Consider the following 20,110-nt stretch of genomic DNA (forward strand, 5'->3'; position numbering starts at 1 on the left):
GAATCTTAAGTTTTAGTCAAAATTGAGACTTGGAAAAAGTGTCCTCATGGACGCCATAACAAGAAATCTAAGAGCTGTACATTCTGCTCCCACAGGCCTAAAGCACTGAACACTTCAAGAAATGCACTGTGTTTTCTTGAACTGCTTTTCACACAGCTCTTAACGGTAAATGGGTCCTCAGAAAAAAATACAAGTCAGATCCCCATATTTTAATTCTCTCTTCAGTAGACTAAAAGCATTTGCAGGTATTCATAATGAATGTTCAACTCAGCAGTCACATGTTTTGTGGAGTGTCTAAGAAATAGTGATTTCCAATTCTGCTTCCAGCTCTTCCTCTTCCCTGTGATGTGCATGTGACTGTATCAGTGCTTTATTTTCCCCAGCTATAAGAACTACTAATATGCCTCTTGCATTAATGTTGCAATGCTTTAATCGACTCACAGGAGCTCTGAAAGACATTACTTAGAAAAGGTCCTTGCTTGCAAGAAGAAAGTTCTTGCTTTTGTTTATATCTGCAGTAAAATACTAATATGTCAACCAAAGATCTCTTCTTACAATCAGGAGGCTTACAGTAATGTGTTAGTTTACCAACACAGGTAATAGCAGTTGGCCAGTGTAGCATACTAATATCTACACCCCGTCTTTGCTGCGATGGAGTAGTTTTAGGATGGAAGTTCTACTCCTTTCTCATAAGTTCTGACTTCTGGAAACATGTCTGCTTCTTAGATCACCTAAGGATAAGCACAAACATACAACTGTTCATAGGCTCATTGGATAATTCAGGTCGGAAGGGACCTCAAGAGGTCTTTCATCCAACCTCTTGCTCAAACCAGGGTCAACTGATCAGGTTGCTCAGGGTTTTATCCAGTCTGGTCTTAAAAACCTTCAAGGATGGAGACTGCATAAGCTTTCTGGACAACCTATTCTCATGCTTGACTGTCACAGGGAAAAAGTTTCTCCTTCTATCCACTCTGAAGCTCTCTTGCTTCAACGTATGCCTATTGCTTCTCATTCTCCTGCCATGCACCACTGTGAAGAGCCTGGCTCTGCCTTCCTGATGACCCCCTTGTAGATACTGGGGAGCTGCTGTTGGGCCCCCTGAAGCCTTCCCTTCTCAAGGCTGAGCAAGCCCCGCGCCCTCAGCCTCTCCTCACCAGGCCTGTGCTCCAGCCCCGGACAGTCCAGTGGCCCTCCACTGACCTCACTCCAGTTTATCAATGTCTTTCTTGAACTGGGGCGGGGGGGGGAGGGGCAAAACTGGACAGTTTTAGAGGCGCAATCTAATGAGTGTTGAGTAGGGAGAGATAATCACTTCCATCAGTCTACTGCCTTCATACAACCCAGGATGCTGTTGGCCCTCTTAGGCTTGCTCATGTGCAGTTTGCTGTCCACCAGGACCCCAGGGCCTCCCCAGCAGTGCTGCTCCCCATCTAAGTCCCTAGCTTGTATTGCTGCAAGGGCTTAAAGCATTTAAAGCATTGCCTTATTTATTTAAACATGCATTACAAGTGAAATTTGTATCACAAGTCTGGGGCCATGCAAAAAAACACCCAAAGCCTGCCTCCCAAACACTGACTCCACTGAGCATCCCGAACCAAGGGCTGGGTTCAAAGGCTACAACCAACAGGCTGTTCTGGACAAAAACAAGATCTTTCCTATTTCTCTATGCGAGAGATAGCCAGGAACAGACTACTTCTTGCTAGATTTCTCCACCTTCACAGCACAGGAACATTAGCTGGGAGAGGTTTGAACTACGCTATTTTCAGAAGTGATTTCTTAGCAAACATTCTTATCAGACCAGCTGGAGAGATGTTACAATCACACTTCTTGGAGTGGATCCTCTTGTTCACTGCCTTAAGCAAAGGTCACTGTTAATGACCTAGTTCTTGTTTAAATTCATGTGCAGTCTCCGATCTGAACTGGCATTAACCAGGTAAGTGCATAAAAAAACACTTTTCAGGATGCTTCCTTAGACTCGTAAGACTTTGACCAAAAAAGCTGAGCAGCCATGGCCTTTTCAAGAACACTCTTCTTTAAGATCAGAGGATCAAAGAGAAGCAATAATGTGGCTACTGATTACAGGCAACACCAGATTTTTTAAAATAGCTTTAGATACTTCCAAGAGCAGAGAAGGGCTAAACTATCAGAGAATTTAGGTTTAGGAAGCCTGACCGAATCAAGGGTTACAAGAACAAGTCCTCAGCCCAAGATCCAAGGAGTGCAAAGCAGAGTAAGGACAGTGACTTCCCCCGCGGTGGCTGGGTATCCATAGCACCACGTGTGGAAGGAAGAGCTCTTTCCTCCCTGTCTGCCCCTTACTGAGGGGAATCTGGACTAAATTTCAGTCTCATGCTGTAAATCACTTCAACATACAGATAATCAGCACATACCATATTTTTACGTCTTAAAATGGCAATAAACAATTACACTAAAATTCCTCCCTCTTAGAAGTCACCTTGTGTGGAAATAGTATTGCCTACACACAACCACATAAACCGAAGCCAGCAGTTTTTTCTGTTTTTTTTTTACATATACAGTTCTGCTGGTTAAATAAGGAGGGATTCTTGGGTAACAGGTGTAATAATACATTAAATGCCATTTCTGCAAACAGGTTTCGCACCCCTAGGAGATTATATGGTGGCTTTGAGAAGGTAATATAACTGAAACACTATTTGTATTTTTTTTTAAGCAATCAGGCCATAGTAATTTAAGACTTTTCTTAAACATCAGCCCACTGCACCTTATCTCCATACTATATATGATCTCATGTCTTTATTTAAATTTCTTTTCTTTTATGCCCTCACTGGCGTGCAGCACCCATCAGAAGGGCATTCAGCAAGCGCGCCACGCTAATCTGAAAGCCCAGACCGCCGTTTGGGGCGAAACAAGGCAGTCCTCGCCTCGCCAGGTCCAGCTCCCCACGCAGCCTCCCTCCCTCCCTCCCCCCACATCCCTTGCGTTACGGCCACACGAAAAAGAAAATCAGTCTCGAAAAGGGGACAACAAACCACGTTGTAATGTTTCGCGCTGTTTGTCTGAAGAAAAACCAAGTGGAGAATTTTTAATTGAGCAGCTTTTTCTCCTCAGACATCATTATGGGGGGAAGCGGCTCAGAAGCTCCGCTCCACTCGCCACGCCGGGGCACGTCAGGGGCATCGGGGACAGACGCCAGCTCGTGGCGGTGCCGCATCGCCAGGGCTCCTCTCCCACGTCCCGGGGCTCCGCCGCGGCGGGGCGGCTCTCCAGCCTCCGGCCGCCGACGAGGCGCCGCCGTCCCCGCGCTGCGGCGCTTCCTCCCCGCAAAGCGGCCCCGCGCCCGCAGCCCCCGGCCCCGACCGGGCGGCCGCGCCGCGCCTCTCCGCCCCCCTCAGCTGCCCGCGCGCCGGCCGCGCTAACGGCCATGAGGCGGCGGCAGCGCCGCGCCCCGCGCGCGAGGGGCGCAACGGCCGCGCGGGCAGCTCGCGGGGGGGGGGGGGGGGGGGGGGGGGGGGGGAAGGGGAGGGGGCGGCGGCGGAGCCCCCGCCCGCCGCCCCGCGGGGTCCCCCCGCCGCCCGCCCCGGGGACGCCGCCGCCCGGCCCCGCTCCTTACCCTGCTGGCAGCGGCGGGGCCGGCGCCGCAGCCCGCGGAGCGGCAGCCGCTCTTTTGTGTGCCTGCCTCGGCGCCGCGCACCGCGACGGCGGCGGCGCCCGGGAAGCTGCGTGCCACAATAGCGGCGCCCGCCCGGGAACCTGCATGGCGCATAGCCGCCCGGGGGGCGCGGGGCCGCCCCCGCCTCGCCTCGCCTCGCCTCGCCTCAGCCCCGGCACCGGCACCGGCACCGGCCCCGGGGGGAGCCGCGCCCCGGCCCCGCTCTCCCTGCCGGACCTCGGCCCCCGCCCTGAGGCGACGCTGCCCCTCCGGGGGTCCCTGCTCGGGGCGGAGGGAGAGGTGCGGGCAAAACGGCCCTTGCACAGGCAGCGCGTGCAGCCCCACGTAGAGACCGAAAAGCAGATGCTCTCCGTAATATTTAAAAATTCACTGAAGTGCAAGAGTTGCTCCAGCAACAGCATTTCTTAGGGTGAATTATGGACGTAGTTGGTTCCTCAGGCCTTTTGTTAGACGCTACTAGATGTTTCCATTGCCCCTACCGCGATGGTGATCACTTTGTATGTAGAGGAGCATATGCGAGATCAAGTCCTCTTAAACCGAATTACGACAGGAGTTGCCCAAAAGTGGCAAATTTCAGACTTCTAGCTATTCTTATGGTTGAGCATAAAAAGTAATCATATCTTTCTCATGACAGCAAGAGTGAAAAGTCATTTTAATTTGATTACATTGCATTCCCATCAGCTAGGTCTCAATGTCCGTTGCCCTCGCTGTGCCCTCAGCGTGGTGCGCTCCCGTTGGCCCTGGGCTAGCTGTGCCATTTGCTTAGCTCTGACTCAGATTCCGTGTATGCGCGAAGGCCCTTCCTAGAAACACCGGTCTGGGGTTTCTTTATTCGTGGTTTTCTATCGGTTGTTAAGATTTCTATTATGTAATAGAAATGCCTACTGCACAGTAGCCATTTTAAAGTTGCTATTTTCTGTTACAACTTTCTGTTCTGACCTTTCTCATTTGTCTGTCTCTATCCTAATTACTTGACTGATTTTGGTTCTTTTCTGAAGACGATGAAAACTCAGATATTGCATAAACTGTATGTATGTTGCACACTAATGCAGGAAGTTATATTTCATCTATAGCTGGGTTGTTTAAGCATTTGGAAGATCATGCTTCATTGTTCGTGTTTAAACATTTGGAAGATTCATATCATAAATTCTCAAAACTATTAACTTGATGAAATAGCCTCAGGTACATAAGGAAGTTTTCACTTTCTTGATCAATACACCAAGAGTGGTATTCCCAGCTTGACTGGGCAGGTAAGCATTTTTTTCCTGAAATAGCTGCAGCTGCTGGTACTGTGCTACAACCGACCTCTCAAAGACCACAGTGGTTCCAGAGGGAGTGGACTTTAGCTTCTTATTTAACTTCCTAACAAATATTCTTCCTCCACCTCGTTTTGGAGATAGTGACTCAGCCAGATGGTTATTATAGGAAATGAAGTAGCAAAATGGAAGGCAAAAATCAGGTGCATTAATATTAATCAAATAACACACTTTTCTACTAATCTTCAGTTTCTAGAAATAATCTTTTCCATACAAGTCCTCCACAGAGGCAGAAGTGGGATTAACCTATCAAAAGTGATCGATTTTGCAGTCCTAAAAGGGTGAGGACTTCCATTTTAAAATGTCAGTGTTAGCATTTATACATTGTTGTTAGTTCCTATTTACGTAGTAACAATCTTATATCCCACATGATTCTGTGCTTCAAGTTTAAACTCTTAGTTACCTTTCTGTGTCTAGTGCCACTCAGCACCTTTATGAGAAGTACTATGGCTACCATTTCAGGGATTTCTTCTGTTTCATAGTCTTTAATAATTTGGCCAAGACAACTGCACTGGTAAAAGAATCTAGTGTTTACTGAGACAAGTAATTCTAACTTTTTCTCTTAATTAGAGGTGCTTGAGTACCACAGACCCACTACAGGAAGAGGTTCTTATACAGAGAGAATCAGCTGACGCTCCAAGGGAATGAGTCAAAGCACTTACTGTAAGTACATCAATTAGATATTGTGAACATCCCCATATTCCTTGGTCTTTCTGTGAGAGCTTCTTGGTCACACCACTTTCTATTCATCTTTTTTAGCAATAAAGTCCAAATCCAAGGAATGTCCTTAACTCTGGACAGCAGTGCTTCTGCATGTGCATTAAGAAAGTTGTCTAGTCTCAGCATTAAATGCTGAAGTATTATCCATCCAAAAAGTGGTCTGCAGAAGTAAGACCATCTTCATTTCATCATTCACAGCTTTCCAAATTGTCAAGCTTATGATTGTATTAAGCACTGTAGCTTGGCTACATATCATGATAGAGTATATTCTTCCAACACTTATGATACATTGGGTAAATATAGTGATTATGAAAGCAATTTAACTCAGAATGAAATCTTGAGATTTCTTAAATTCGGTTGAATTAATTGCAGTATAAGTGTGGGAGATCCAGTGTTTTGTCAGACTTACAAAAATGTAAGGTTAGCTTTTAAAAGGCATGTATACAAGAACAGGCTTTAGTGTCTTTCCCAGCTTAGGTGCACCTCAGAAGAAAGTGACAGTTCTGTCAACTTACTCTGGGTTAACTTTCTGTAGTCAGAAATGGGTAAGGAGTGTAGGACCTCTTCCCTTTGCAGTCCGTGACTGGGCAATTTGGCTCAGCCATCTTGTGACCCACACCCTACACTATGGTCCACCTAGGTTCGTTGCTTCAGGAGCTTCATGGTTGTAATAACGCTCCCAACATTCACACCCAGATACAAAAGAAAATGCTTATGGATACACAAAATAACCTATCAAACTAAGGGTTGTTTATTGTATCAGGGAAATACTAACAGGTCTGTGGATGCAAAAATAATATTTCAGGCCAGTATTTCAGCTAATGCTTTCACTGTCAGTGCTTGAGTCTGACTTCTCCACCTGTTAGTTCTTTTCTCAGCTTTTGAGTGTGCTTTTTCCAGGCTTGTCTCATCATACAGAATGAGATTCATTCTGCAGCCAGGTCTCCTCCACCCATCTAGAAGATTTGAGAGCTGCATAGAGGAAGTAAAAAAAAAGATATTTTGCATCATTTAATTATGAACCCTTTAGCTGGCTAAGAAATGTTGGTGCAATATAGAAAAACGTGTCTTGTCTGCCTCAGGCAGCATAAAATGTGAACATGTTAGAGCTCAGAGGGAAAAAGGACACATGGAGAGATTGGAACAGTAAACTTTGACCCAACTCTGACAAAATTTACTGACAACATTTTAATACTTTGTGTTCTGGAAAGCCTGACATTACTTAGCACCCCCTTTCATTTGCTACAAAAGTACAGCAAATGCATGCTATATATTTTGGCTCCACTTTCCTTTTCAAAGCGTGCTATATATTTTGGCTCCACTTTCCTTTTCAAAGGTGAACTGCAAAGTCTAAAAGAAAACTGTGCTCAGACTGGAAACTTGCCAAAGGCTCACATCAAACAAAATGAGAAGGAAAACATAATCAGAAAATAAGGTTTCATTGCACCTTTTGGGAAAAACAAAAAACAAAACCAAAACCACAAAAAACAGATACCCGTTGTTAAAGCCTTACTCTTTCCCAAGCTAATCAGGCTTCAGTTATTTGAGTCACAGTTGTTCCCTCCAGAAGTTGTATTCTGGTGCAACAGGGGCATATCATCAAGTGTCCCTCCACTGAAAGAAACAAATCACAGTTGTCTGTTGTCCCAGGCTGCAGCCTTGAATTTCCACTAGTTTTCCTGATGTTATTCCCCTTTTATAATCAAGGTGAGAGTGGGTCAGGCCCATATGTCTAAACCCCACCTCCAACCCCTCGAAAAGTTGAAATGATACATTTCTAAGAATTGCTTTTGTGAAGGCTCTTTTGTTTAAGGTTAAGGGCTAGAATTGTAGCTAAAGAACAGGGTCTGATCCTGTTCCCACTGAAGTCCGTAGGAGTTCGGCCTGCAAAAGGAAACTCCTCTCAGTGCATCCTAGCATTGCTTCTTCAGCTGTCCAGTTCTTAAGGCTATTCGTTCCAAGTCTAGATCTCCAGAGCTAGAAGGAATTCTCATACCTGGTGACACATGTCTGGGCAAGTATGGGGTCTGATCCTACCAAATGGTAAGAGCTTATAACAAGCATGCCCCATTAGCTCCCGTTCTGGGTTTTGGCTAATTTCACAGACCTAAAATCTTTTGTTTTGTTTTGTTTGTTGTTGGTATCTTAACTGCCACTTTAAATTATGAGGGGAGTCTGATGGTATGTATACGTTGTGAGTGAGGAAGGCGCATGACTTAGTTATGATGAACAAAATACATCAGCTGACTTAGTGCTAGGCAACCCCACTGCAGTCAGTCAGGAAATTGCTGGTTACTAGCTAAAAGCGTTGCAAGTCACTTTCTGCTAATTAGATAGGAAGCACACTGAGACAAGTGGAGTAAGTATTGTTCACTCAAAATCTCCATTCCCTAGCATGGTATCAAGCTATAATGCTCTGAGCGTATTAATAGATGTCATACACAAAATTCCATCTCCTTCAGGTAGGACAAAGAAAGCAAATGTTAACCTAGGGAGGACTGCTCTGTTTTCTGTAGCACCAAACTAAGGGTGTAAGGTTCAAAGGCATCCATTCAATTATCTTGACCTGTAACCACCAAGGCTCCTAGTCCTAACATTCCTGTGCTAGTTTTGTGGACAAGGAGCCTCCCCGTCTTTGAAAGAATGGCAAGACAAAAGCAGCCTTGCTGATAGTGTGTCTCTTAGAATGGCGGAATCAGATTTCAGGAAGAATATCAAATCATCTCTCTTCTCCTCCTAAAGCCTTAGAATTTCTAAATTCTAACAATTTAGAATTAACATCACAAACTACAGTCTAAACAGTGATTTGATTAGATATGAGAGCCCTGCAGAAGACTATATTTTCCTTATAATATGACAGAAGTAGTTTTATTTCAACTATAAAATTATCTCCTTTAAAAAAAATGTCTGGCTTTGGAGAGTTTTTTTCAGAAGAAAAATTCATGAGGAAGCATCGACTTTAAGCCCTGTTTAAAACTCGGGTCAACATACTACTTGTGTTTTGTTGTGGCAAACAGGACAGAGAACACAAATTACTCAAAATTAATTTCTATGCAGGAAAATTTCTCCTAGACTAATCTGAATTTATTTCCTATCAAGCTGAAACTATTCACTGTATATGCAAACATGTAAGAAAATAAAAAAATCAGAGTGTGGTTTAGCCAGGAAAAACGTGACTTTTTTGAGGATTAAGAATACTAGATAAAGTAACAATATGTCTGCAATTTCTACAGCTGACATGTCAAAACAACCTGTAAAAGAAGCTATCTGGACAAACACTGCTTGCTGTGAAGTCCGTGCATGAATAAACTAACAAACTGTGACGCCACTCTATCAGAAACCTAAGAATAGTGGCATGCTTGCTCATGTTAAAGATGGTATGCATGACCAAGTCTTACATGATTTGGCTGGGTTTATTAAATTGTCCCTTTAAAAATACGCTTTCCACTGATTTTGTAATTGCTTTTGCATAGGAAAACAATATTTATAAAGCAGGTGAACAGATTGCCTGCTATTTGTTTAGGTCTCTCCCAGATATCTTCCAGGTAAAGCTTAAAAAACAAATATTCAATATCTGACAAAACTAAATGCAAAAGCATCTTACAGTCTGAAATATATTTCAGTCAAATCATTTTTTCAGACACCTTTCTCCCCACTGCATATGCACAGAGTTCACAAAACAAGTAAATGATGATTTATGCATGGTGACTTCCTTGGCAGTAATTGTTATGCCAGGGAAAAGGTTAGTGATTGCAGACACCCATACAATAACAAGAATTTTTTATTGTATGACCCAGTCAATCAGTGTGAAGCATAGACAGTGAAAGGTAAAACAGAAATTACGATGTTCCCTTTTCTCGTATGTGTAGGGGAGCATCTAAACTGTATTGTTGTTACTTAGAAGTGGGTCCCTGCTCTGAATTATAGAACAAAATAATGTAGAATGACCTAGAAACTGTATGGTTTCTGTGGCTACAGAGGTAAAACCATGCTGCAAACATGTGGCAACAGAACATAAATTATGATCTTACATATGCTATTTTGCTCATGTATTCATTTTTAGAATCACAGAGAATTAAAGAAATATCAATACATAGTTTTGCAAATCAGATTAAAAAAAACTCTGTAGCACTGTTTCACTGCTGTAGGAATCACCATGAAGTACAGTGAACTTGTAAAGACTGAATAATACAGCAGCTTTCCCAGCCCCATCTCAGTAAGTTCACAATTAGTTTATTGTTTTACTACATTAATATTACAGCTCAAGCTTGCTCAAGTTCCACAAGGACTCCGTGGCAATCTTTAGGGTGAAGAAAAATCACAGGTTTGCCATGTGCACCTATTTTTGGCTCTTCACTCAATATTCGAATCTTTCTTTCCTTGAGTTCTGTCACAGCTGCTTTTATGTCATCAACCTTATAAAAGAAAAATACAGTTTATACAATTTGAAACACTAAAATGTATTATGTGTATTCTACATTTAGGAGCAATAATATAATGCCTTACTAAAATGTTATTTCTAAATTTTAATATAATTCTAAAAATTAGAGAAATCTAGTCTCAAAAATAAAAATCCTACAAAAATTTGAAATTGTGATATGACTATTTTATAAAAGTACAGTTAAGCAGATTTTTTTATATTTAACAATTTATTAAATGAAATTCACTCATGCACAAAGTCCTTTTTTGTGGTTACTTTATATGGAATTCAAAAATAATCTTAACTCTATACATTACTATTACTACAACAATTGTATTGCTTTCAAAATATCAATAACCAAAGAATGCCTTTCCATCTAACTGATGACAGAACACTGACTCATTAGATGCTGGTGAAGAGAGAGAGCAATGGGCAGAAGCTAAAAGGAAAGTGCCTTTTATACTTCTTTATCCTCCTCCTGAGTAGGTTAAGCTTCATAAAGTTTCCTAAGAAGCACCTTAGAACTACCAGAAAAATCCCCAGAATATGACCTGGTTTTCCTATTGGTTTTAATTATAACAATAGCATTTAACATAAAATTTCAGAGCAGTTTCCTCTAGAAAAAGTAATTAACAAAAACGTGTCTATGTTGTATGTGATCTTAAGTCTGATATCATGTCATCAGCAGAAGTTTGGATTTTCCCAAATCTTAAATGCATCCATCCCTTGAAACAATAAAATTAGTATTCAGTTTAGCAGAGCTAACCGTCAATACTCGATAAAGACCTGGAATTAAAATAATATCATTGCTGTTTTTCAAGACTGAGGTGTCTGGATATAACTCAGTGAATAAACTTGCATGATGCCATTCTAGGGCAGAGGGAAATACCTAGCCTTTATTCAGAGGAACAAACTTCAGTTAATTCCTACTCATTCTCAGCAGAGGTTTGTTCTTGAAAATTTTTGAACTCACTACTGTTCTTCCTACACAAAACCACCAGTTGGCTAAAAAAGAGAGTGACTGTCAAGTGTTATCTAAAAGGAGACAGCAAGTATAGTATGTGCTGTAACCCCCTCCAGGTTATTCCTGAAGCAGAAAAGCCACTACAGCTGCTGCTCCTGTCCTGCAGAGATGGCCAGAAGGGAAAATGTGTCTGGGCTCAGCTGGAATGAATTAGTGCATCCCCAAGGAAACCATCAGAGGAAATGGTGGAAGGTCTGTAGGTGCATCCATGTTAAGAGATCATCAGGCTCAGATTTCTCTCTTATCCTACCAAGTGGACTGGACTACTAGCTGGACTACCAAATGTCCAGCATGCTTTCCATTGCAGGTATTACTGTCAATTATAGCTGGTCAAAAATTATTGAATTTCTTCTAAAAATGCTTGTTTTAACAAATTCCTAATCCATCAACACATTTAAATTTTTCTCGTGTATAATAAGACAGAAGGAAGAAAGGAAAAGCAATTTGACAAACTTGTCAGACTTCCTCCTCCGTATGGAAAGAATTTTTTAATTCAGCCTCTTGTAACAAAACTGTTCACAGAAAAAAAATATTAAAATTTCAGATGAGCAATTTACACTGAAATTTTATGTAGTTTTTCTGGAAACTGTTTTTGCTAGATTATCACTCCTAGCTCATTTGATCTACTGTATACAGTAATATATATATTTTTAACACAGCACTTCTACATTGCTCAGCATGGTATAACTAGCATGTTCCATTCTTCTCAGTTTTCAGAATTAACAGCATGATTTCTTTTGATAACCATCTTTGGTTTGTCTGCAACAAGAAAGATCATGTCTCATACCAAATGGAGATCTACATAGAAAAATCTCAGCTGGTAACAAATATTTTGTGAAACATCTTAGAAGCAATTACCTACACTGAGCTCTTTTTGCTGTAAAATGCCTACATCTTCCTTCTTTTGTATCTATAACTAAGCACTTTTCTTCCACATTCCTGTTTCTCAAGTTCAGCTGAGGTCTTTCACATTTCTATAACAGAAGTTCCTAAATTTAGTGTCAATTTAAACTGGATTAATTTTCTTCTTCTTGAATATCTGCAAAGATACAGCATGGTTAAGATTCTGCTCTGCTGAATTCAAGTGCAAAAGCTGTACTAAAAAGAATAGATATTTCCTCCACTTTACTGCCCACCACAAAAACCTGATTCAGACTTTGCTCTAGTTTCAGTGGAATTACGTATGGTAATAAAGGCAAACACATCCCCAGGATGTGTTCCCCCAGGAACTTTGCAAAAAAAAACCCCAAAAGCAAAGTCAGTGAAGTAAGTGAAAGAAGATTAATGAATGTGTGCTCTTTATTTTTAATTATTTCCTCACAATCTTGTCATATGCTGAATTATCACTTTTGTTAAAATTCAGAATACAGTCTGACATTCGCACATTCATGCAAATCATTTACCTCAAGAGTTGTATTGACTCTGTTGTTTTCTATGGAAGTAATTACTTAACTGGAACACTTCTAAATATAAAATAATGGAAATGTATAGTTTCATATGTTAGCAAGGGCCACGTGTTTTATGTTTTAGTAAATCATGAAAAAATATATGTGCTTAGCATGTATAAAAATTCTTGCTGTGGAAACAGCATTATCCACTAGCAAGAACCTAGAATGACGAATTGATGATACTGGATTATGTTCATGCTTACACCATTACTTGCTGTTTAATCTTGAACAACTCATTTAAATATTGCTAGTATATGTCACCATGTTATGAAATGGGAATGCCCGCTCCCATTCCAAAGGGTGGAGTCATTGCATCTAAAGTGTTTTGACTGTTTGTGAAGGTCCTGTATAAGTACAATTACAAAGATCAGTGTTTCTCTTCTCTGTTTACCTCAGCCCGTCTGCTAAATACACATTCAGATCATAGCAGGAATCTGTTTCCCCCTTTTGTAAAGATTGTTAGATATTTTCTTCCATATGATAAGTCCTAATTCATATGTTAGAAGACCCAAATCATGCAGAGGTTTATTATCTTTCATCAGTGCTACAGTTCAAGACAAATTTCTATAGCAACAGAAACACTTGATTTTAACACTCTTACATTAATGTTTCCTAGTGACAATAATAATCCACTACCTTCAGGTTTTCACTTACATAATGTATAATGTCCTAAAGACTTATATATGAAATTGTGCAGTAAATTTAATCCTTACTTCTTTAATTTTTTTAATTAAATGTACTTTAATTGACTTAACCTAGATGAGCTCAATAAAGTGCTCTAGTAGTATAGCATTAGGAATTAATACAATTAGTGACTTTTATCAAGTCAAATATAGTATTATGTATTTTTCCAGAAAGAAAGTTAAGGCCCAAGTAGCCTTACAGGTACAATTAGACTCCAGACTAGCTGCTGAACTTCTCAACATATCCATTCCCTGTATGAATAATCTGAAATAGGGCGTTTAAGATGTTAATTCCCCTACATTCTTCTCAGACATTTTGAAAGATGGCTTGTTAAGTTTTCACCTTGAAAATATGTGCAAAATTAACTTACGAAACATTGCGATGCCTATGCATATGCAAAATTTCTCAATTTTCAATGAAAGTACGCAACTGCAAACACAGGTCTTTACAGATGTGCTCCAAAAATTGTACTCACATCAGTAGTCCCATTACTTTTGTTATAACTCTTTGCATGAAATAAGAAAGTTTGCAAGACTGAGATCTGATAATCATTAAAAACATATATAATAGATATTATGACAACATGAAATGTTACATCTAACATTTGTTAATCTAATGTGAATATGCTAAATAAGATCACTGCTTTCCCCAGCACCTTTACACCTTGTGTACTTCAAGACTAACCTCTCTTTACTGGACACAGAAGAGCACGACAGAAGCAGCTCTGGAGACTTTACTCCTCTTTGGAAATCTTTCTAGAATATTTTTTGACTCCTGTATACAACTATCAACTAAATATCAAACAGGAAGAAACTTCGGAACATCTGAACTACACCTTAGCTTAAACTTACAATTGCAACTGATGTGCAGCTTTTACCAGTGTATGTCCTGTCAAATGCTGTTCACAAGCCCCTTGGGCTTGTCCACCTTCCACACTAGATGCTTAAAAAGAACACCCCATAATTTAATCTTTATAGAGTAAAAGAAGAAAAATTCATTATATAGTTTATGGAACTGAACTGAGATTTCCAAAACAGGAAAAAGCCACTTTTTAGACTTCTTCCTGTTCAGTAGAAATTCTCACAAACATGGCAGCCTTATATACCTATCATTTATACAGGTCAAATCTATGAAAAAAAAATGAATACTTTAATGTCTGTATCTTCTTACATGATATATTGTATTAAAATACCTCAATGCAGATATGATGCATTCCTCCCGTCTTGTTTTTTTGCAGAAAGCTTGCTATGGGACTTTTTTCTCCTAGCGGGTGTAGAAGTTCCAGCTTTGTATTTCCCAGCTCCACAAAAACAGTGTAGACACCATGTTCAGGAAGAGCAACAGCCTCGCTCACCCGTGTACCTAATACATCCTTATAGAAAGCCTGAGCCTTCTCCAGATCAGGTACTGCAATTGCTATGTGATTAAGTCGCCCCAGTTTCCACAAAGAGCTTGGAATGCTGTGAGAATGATAATTTGACGTCGATAAAGTTCGTATTGTGGGAGCTGAAGTCTGCAATCTGGTAAGAAGCCCTGAAAAAAAGTGAACCGCACCGATATAATGCTTTTGAGAAAGTGTGTCTGCTCTCCCCCCTTTTAATGAGGCCTGTATAACTCCTATGTCATTAACACACCAGCATGCAGAGCTGAAGGTAGATGAGACCAAAGAAGGAATTATTCTGTAGTACTAACAGCTCAATAGATTTTTTTTTCAGAGACTAATTATTCATGGGTTTTTTTTTTTTTTTAAAAAGACACATTTGGTATGAGTGCTCATGTGTGCCTGTTAAAAATAGAAATACTTGAAGACAGTAAGTTTTGGTGAGTTTGGCACTGAAGTGAGTCCCATAATTAGTTGCATTAATTACCAAATGTAAGGGTCACTGGTATAGTGTACCTAAAAGTTACTTTTTGCTCAGAACTCCATATAAAATAGAAACAAATGAGGCTCTACCTATACATCTAGAAATTAAAACAATCAAGAAAATCCAAACAAAGCCTTGGACAGAACTAACTGATATTTCAAGTTCCAGAAGAAAGTGTTCAGCTGTTAGAACTCCATGTCCTCCAGCAAGGAAAGGAATATCATGTTGTGTTTTAATCCTAAGGAATGCTAAGATCTCCTGAGTTTAATTTCATTTCTTACTCTCTCTTTCTGCAAGACCTGATTAAGTCATTTGCCCCTCTTAGTTTTCACATGCCATGAAGGTGTAATAATTAGTTTCACTGATCTGTTTCAAGATGCTTAGAAATATTTCACTTCTAAATACTGTTAACAATAACCTGTCCAGCTGACCAATAACCACTTAGAAGATTATCTTTTAAAGGTCAAAATCATGTTTGCTTTCTTTTACGCAACTAGTGCCACTGACTTCAGTGTGATTTACAAAAGAAGCAGAATATAATTTGGCTTATCATAAATGAATAAGATAATTTAAAAAAACACCTAAAAATACTGGATTGCTATGTGACATAAAGGTAGGGGCTAACATGCAGATGTAGACAAACATAGATGGAGAAGCTAGGGAGAAATTCAATATCATGAAAAGCTGTGTAGATATTTAAAGAACTTTTCCCAGATGGCTTTGAGAAGGGAGTACTGAACTTGGCACTATGTGCATCAAAATTTCTACGTTATGCACAAATAGTTCAAGGTTGTTGTTATTAAAAAATCAGAAAGAAAGACACGAAATAAGGATTAATTATTACAGAACTTTTCCCAGATGGCTTTGAGAAGGCAGTACTGAACTTGGCACTGTCTGCATGAAAATTTCTGTGTTACGCACAAATAGTTCAAGGTGGTTGTTTCTAAAAAATCAGAAAGAAAGATATGAAATAAGGATTAATTATTACAGCTCCATCCATAAAATGAATAGATTTTAAGAAAATTAATCTGTCAGAGTACTAGAATTTGGAGAGATGGGATGGGGGGAAGAAGAGCTGTGGTTTTATCAGTTGTTTCTAGCACCAGAATTAGATGAAAGGACAAATTCATAAACGCAGTGTTTGAATTTCATGCCAGTTTGCTTTAGGCCATGTCAGAGTTCCCAATGCCTCAAGGCCAAGCTAGAGGCATCTCAGCATTTTGGAAGTCTTTGATGCATTCTTAGCTTTAAATTCACAAATGTGCCATTTTACTAAGAGACTGTGCCAAGGATGTGCTAGTATTCTGGATGCCTTTCAATGCACTGAGGATAGAATGGGTTACGTTTGTCAGGCTCTTTGTACTCTGTAAGAGCAGTAGTAGCTGTAGTTTAAAACTTCAGCTAGCTTCACTGTAGAAAACTGAGAGCAAAGAGAAAATTCACTAAATTCCAGCAAGAAAGACTCCACAGCTGTCAGTTCCTCTTCACAAACAAGACTAATGCAGTCCTGAAATCGAGGCATTTCTGAGCATTGTCTTACAGGCATACCACTGAGCAAAATTCTGCAAATTTAGAGTGCTGTGATGGAAGAACTGCGTACGTATGTGTGTGTGGGGGTGTTAATATTTGAGCCTAATGAACCTATGCAATGCTTTATAATGTAGAAAATAAGAAACTTGCAATATCTAGTTGGCAGAATTAGAGAGGCACGGATAATTAACTAGACTTGAGTTTGACCAGATCACCAGAGTAAACAGCATATTAAAAAAAAAAATAAAAGAAAAAATGGCATACAATCTTTTCTGTCTACCTAAGATTGGCAGCTGTTTCATATGGTAACTTCCCAAGACCTGATCCAATTCTTGCTGAAGCAAGAGAAACTCTTCCACTTAGAGAAGAGCTCAATATTGCCCAAAAGAGGAAAGTCCTTTGAAAGGCAAGGACCCCTCATTAGGCCATTTGTGATGTGTCCTAGAGCTCTGATGTTTCATTCCTTCTTCCAAATATTAACATAGCATGATTCTAGTGGAAATGCTACTAATGTAGCTCTGACTGGCATTTAGATTTTCAAGAAATCATTACTGATGGGAAAGGCTGGAATTTTTACCAGTGATTTTGACCTCTCCCATCTATAATTCTTGCTATATTTCACCCAGTGCATAAGACTATATGGCTATTTTAATTTAATTTGTATTTTGTCTGTTTCCAAGTAAATTGACACAAATTTGAGAAAAGGTCTGTTACTCAGCTATCAGTGCAGCACTAGCAAAAGAAATGGGAAGTATTATCTCTGTTGGTTTCTGCTCAAGAAATACTTGATTTTTGCAGTTGTTTCCTGGGAAGATAGTAGGTTGAAAAAGTGAAGAATATTCCTAGCATTCTGTAAAGTCAAAGAAGTTTAAATACCTACTCATATGACAATATTATATATGCTGCTCTCCATTTCTTCTTTCACTTAAGGGATTTGGTAGTAAAAGTCCAAATATTTTTCCTATGGGATGTTGGTATGGAGGACTTTTCAGGATTTTTTTACTTTATTCTCTGAAGTCTTGTGAATTTATTCTAGCTCTAGTTATATGCATACAGAGTTTGAATTCTGAACCTGTAATTAGCAGTGTGAACTAGCTGAGATTAAACCAAATGCATTTGTATTTTTCTGGTATTAAGCTATTTAGATTTGTTAGCTAGAATTCCAGTCTTTATTCATCTTTATGTTTCTAGGGTCATTTTTATGCTAAAAGTAGTACACCCAATAATCAAAAGATGACCCTCCTGTAAAAAAGGAGCTTTTTAGCAAACTTCTGATTGAAACCCCGTCATTTGCATCTTCCGGGAAAGAGACATTGAGAATTACACTGCCATACTAGTCCTTTGATTGCTTTCTTTGGGTAACTGTTGGCTAAATTCCTTAATCACAAAAGCATTTTTTCACTGACTTACAGAATTATTCAAGTAATTCTTAACCTTCTCCAGTGTAAGAAAATAGACTTTGTTTCTTCTGAAGCTAATGGACACCGTGACTAAAATATCTGTCCTGCTTACAAAACTTGCGTAGGGGGACCAACTTCACATGGGCAATTGCTTCTCCTGGTATATTCAGCACTTCTCTCTCCACCGGGTGGTTTAAAGACCTGATTTTTCAACCACGGACAACTGAATCCCATTTTTTCTGTGTATTTTGTCGCTTAGAGAGGATTCAGCAGACCCTGTTCTCATATCTGATTGTCATCTTCCCAACCTCACTGATACTGCTGCAAGTACGTCACCTTCTTCATCTGAAGAGTATTTTTAAACTGATCTATTTGTCTTTTATTCCGTTACTGGTGAACTGGTCTTAGCCGGTCACTCGTGTGACACGCAGCAGCGTGTAAACACATACAGCTATCCCAGTCAAGGCTGAATTCTGTAATAGGCTACATGAAGCGCAGGATTAAGAACAAGTGTAAAATACTCCCCCAAAGGAGATCCTCATCCTTCGGATGCTCATGCACAGGCCTGTTGCTGCTGAGGCGGGGCGGCTCGCGCGGCGAGGCCATCCAGTGCTGGCCAAATCCGACCGCATTCAGCAGCGGCCTGGCGAGGAGGCCGCGCGAGGGTGGGGCGCTGCCCTACCGCCAGCCCCTTCGAGGGGTGAAACCTGGAGCGCCGGCGGCTGTGCTCGCCCGGGGCCCGGCGCCGCCCTGCTCTGAGCGGGGTGGCTCGGGGGGCAGAGGGAGGCTGCCCCTCCTCCTGGCAGCTCGGGCCCGCCCCCCGCTGCGGTTATGCCGGGCTGCCTTAACTCCCGGCCTCCACCGAGCGCCGGGTCTCTCCTGCGGTTTTCCCGGGGGTCCGCGGCTGCCTCGCCCTCGCCCTCGCCCTCGCCCTCGCCCTCGCCCTCGCCCTCGCCCTCGCCCTCGCCCTCGCCCTCGCCCTCGCCCTCGCCCTCGCCCTCGCCCTCGCCCTCGCCCCGAGGCGCAGACCAGCCCGCCGGAGCTCACAGGAAAACAGCTTTACGCGCGGCCGCCAGCCCGCGCCCCGCAGCCAGGGCGCTCCTGCCGCCGCCGCCCGCCAGAGGCCGCGGCCCGGCGCAGCCCCGGCCCTTCCCGCCGCCGCCCCCCGCCCCGGCGGCCGCCCCGCTCCGTTACCGGCCGCCCCGCCGCGTTACCGGCCGCCGCGCGCCGCAGGGAGGCCGCCATGTCGCCGCGCCGGCTGCGGGCGGGCGGAGCTGCCGCTGGCGGGGGCGGGAGCCGCGGAGGGCGCCGGCGGCGGGGCCCGGGCCGGGGCGCGGGCGGTGCGCGGCTCCCCGCGGGCGCATCCCGTGTGCGCACGAGCAGCCCGTGCCTCCGGCCGCTTCGCAGCCGAAACGGTCGGCGTTACCTCCGGAGCTCGGATCAAAAGCAGAGGCCTAAACGGGCACTGGGGAGTCCCGGCGTCAGACCCGTTCTGCCTGCGGCCGAGGTCCGAAAAGCGGCAGGCTCAGCGTGTCCGATGCCCTGCGAGGCCCAGGCACGGCCTGCAGTCACGTACGGCCCTGTCGGGCAGCGCAGGGCTGCGAGGGTTCAGCGTGCCAGTGGGAGAACACGGAGACGTTGTGTAGCGTCTTCTGTGCGCTGGAAAGGCTTTTTTTGGCAGGAAGGGAGCTTGAAAACGGCTCAGGAGTAGCTGGGCAAGAGGAAGGTGAGAAGACAGGCAAGGAGCGTTCACAATAATCCTTAAGGAAACAGTGAATGTGCGTAAAGTAACAAAATTGTAAAACTGGAAGGAAAACATTGGGCAGCACTAACCAAGCAGGCACCTGGTTTAACTGCAAGCGCCGCGGTGCAAGGCAACACCAGCTGTTTTGTTCACAGAACCTGCTGAAAATGTTTGGTTCCAAAATAACCCTGGAACCCAGGTCAGGGAGACAAACGTGCATGGCGAGATGTCTGCAGCTTTCCTGTATTTAGAACACTTCTTCAGTGCTGATGAACATCCCGACATAGAGAAATAAGAAACTCTTTTTTTT

General features: G+C 42.2%; 2 protein-coding genes across 5 annotated transcripts in view; both read right to left on the minus strand.

Moving 5' to 3' along the window:
- Positions 1-3,706, minus strand: part of APBA2 (amyloid beta precursor protein binding family A member 2) — a 112,422-nt gene extending 108,716 nt beyond the window's left edge. For all 4 annotated transcript variants that reach the window (XM_064517484.1, XM_064517486.1, XM_064517485.1 and 1 more), the window contains exon 1: positions 3,590-3,706. The gene's annotated coding sequence lies outside the window, so the exon portion shown is untranslated. The remainder of the gene's footprint in view (positions 1-3,589) is intronic.
- Positions 3,707-9,898: 6,192 nt separating this feature from the next.
- Positions 9,899-19,379, minus strand: MCEE (methylmalonyl-CoA epimerase). The gene is made up of 3 exons (XM_064517492.1): positions 19,271-19,379; positions 14,454-14,794; positions 9,899-10,100 (listed from the first exon to the last, which is right to left on the minus strand). The coding sequence occupies exons 1-3, from the start codon at positions 19,299-19,301 to the stop codon at positions 9,948-9,950; spliced, it is 525 nt and encodes a 174-aa protein (XP_064373562.1). The 5' UTR covers positions 19,302-19,379; the 3' UTR covers positions 9,899-9,947.
- Positions 19,380-20,110: the final 731 nt, after the last annotated feature.

Source organism: Dromaius novaehollandiae, chromosome 10, assembly GCF_036370855.1.
Source record: "Dromaius novaehollandiae isolate bDroNov1 chromosome 10, bDroNov1.hap1, whole genome shotgun sequence".
Taxonomy (NCBI): Eukaryota; Metazoa; Chordata; class Aves; order Casuariiformes; family Dromaiidae; genus Dromaius; species Dromaius novaehollandiae.

Bases quoted from the DNA above. Each gene is read 5' to 3' on its own strand.
- MCEE (XM_064517492.1), bottom strand. From the start codon at position 19,301: ATGGCGGCCTCCCTGCGGCGCGCGGCGGCCG. The intron at 14,795-19,270 runs GTAACGCGGCGG...ACTTTTTTTCAG, and splicing joins CCTGCGGCGCGCGGCGGCCG to GGCTTCTTACCAGATTGCAG. The intron at 10,101-14,453 runs GTATTTTAATAC...TTCTTTTATAAG, and splicing joins TGCATCATATCTGCATTGAG to GTTGATGACATAAAAGCAGC.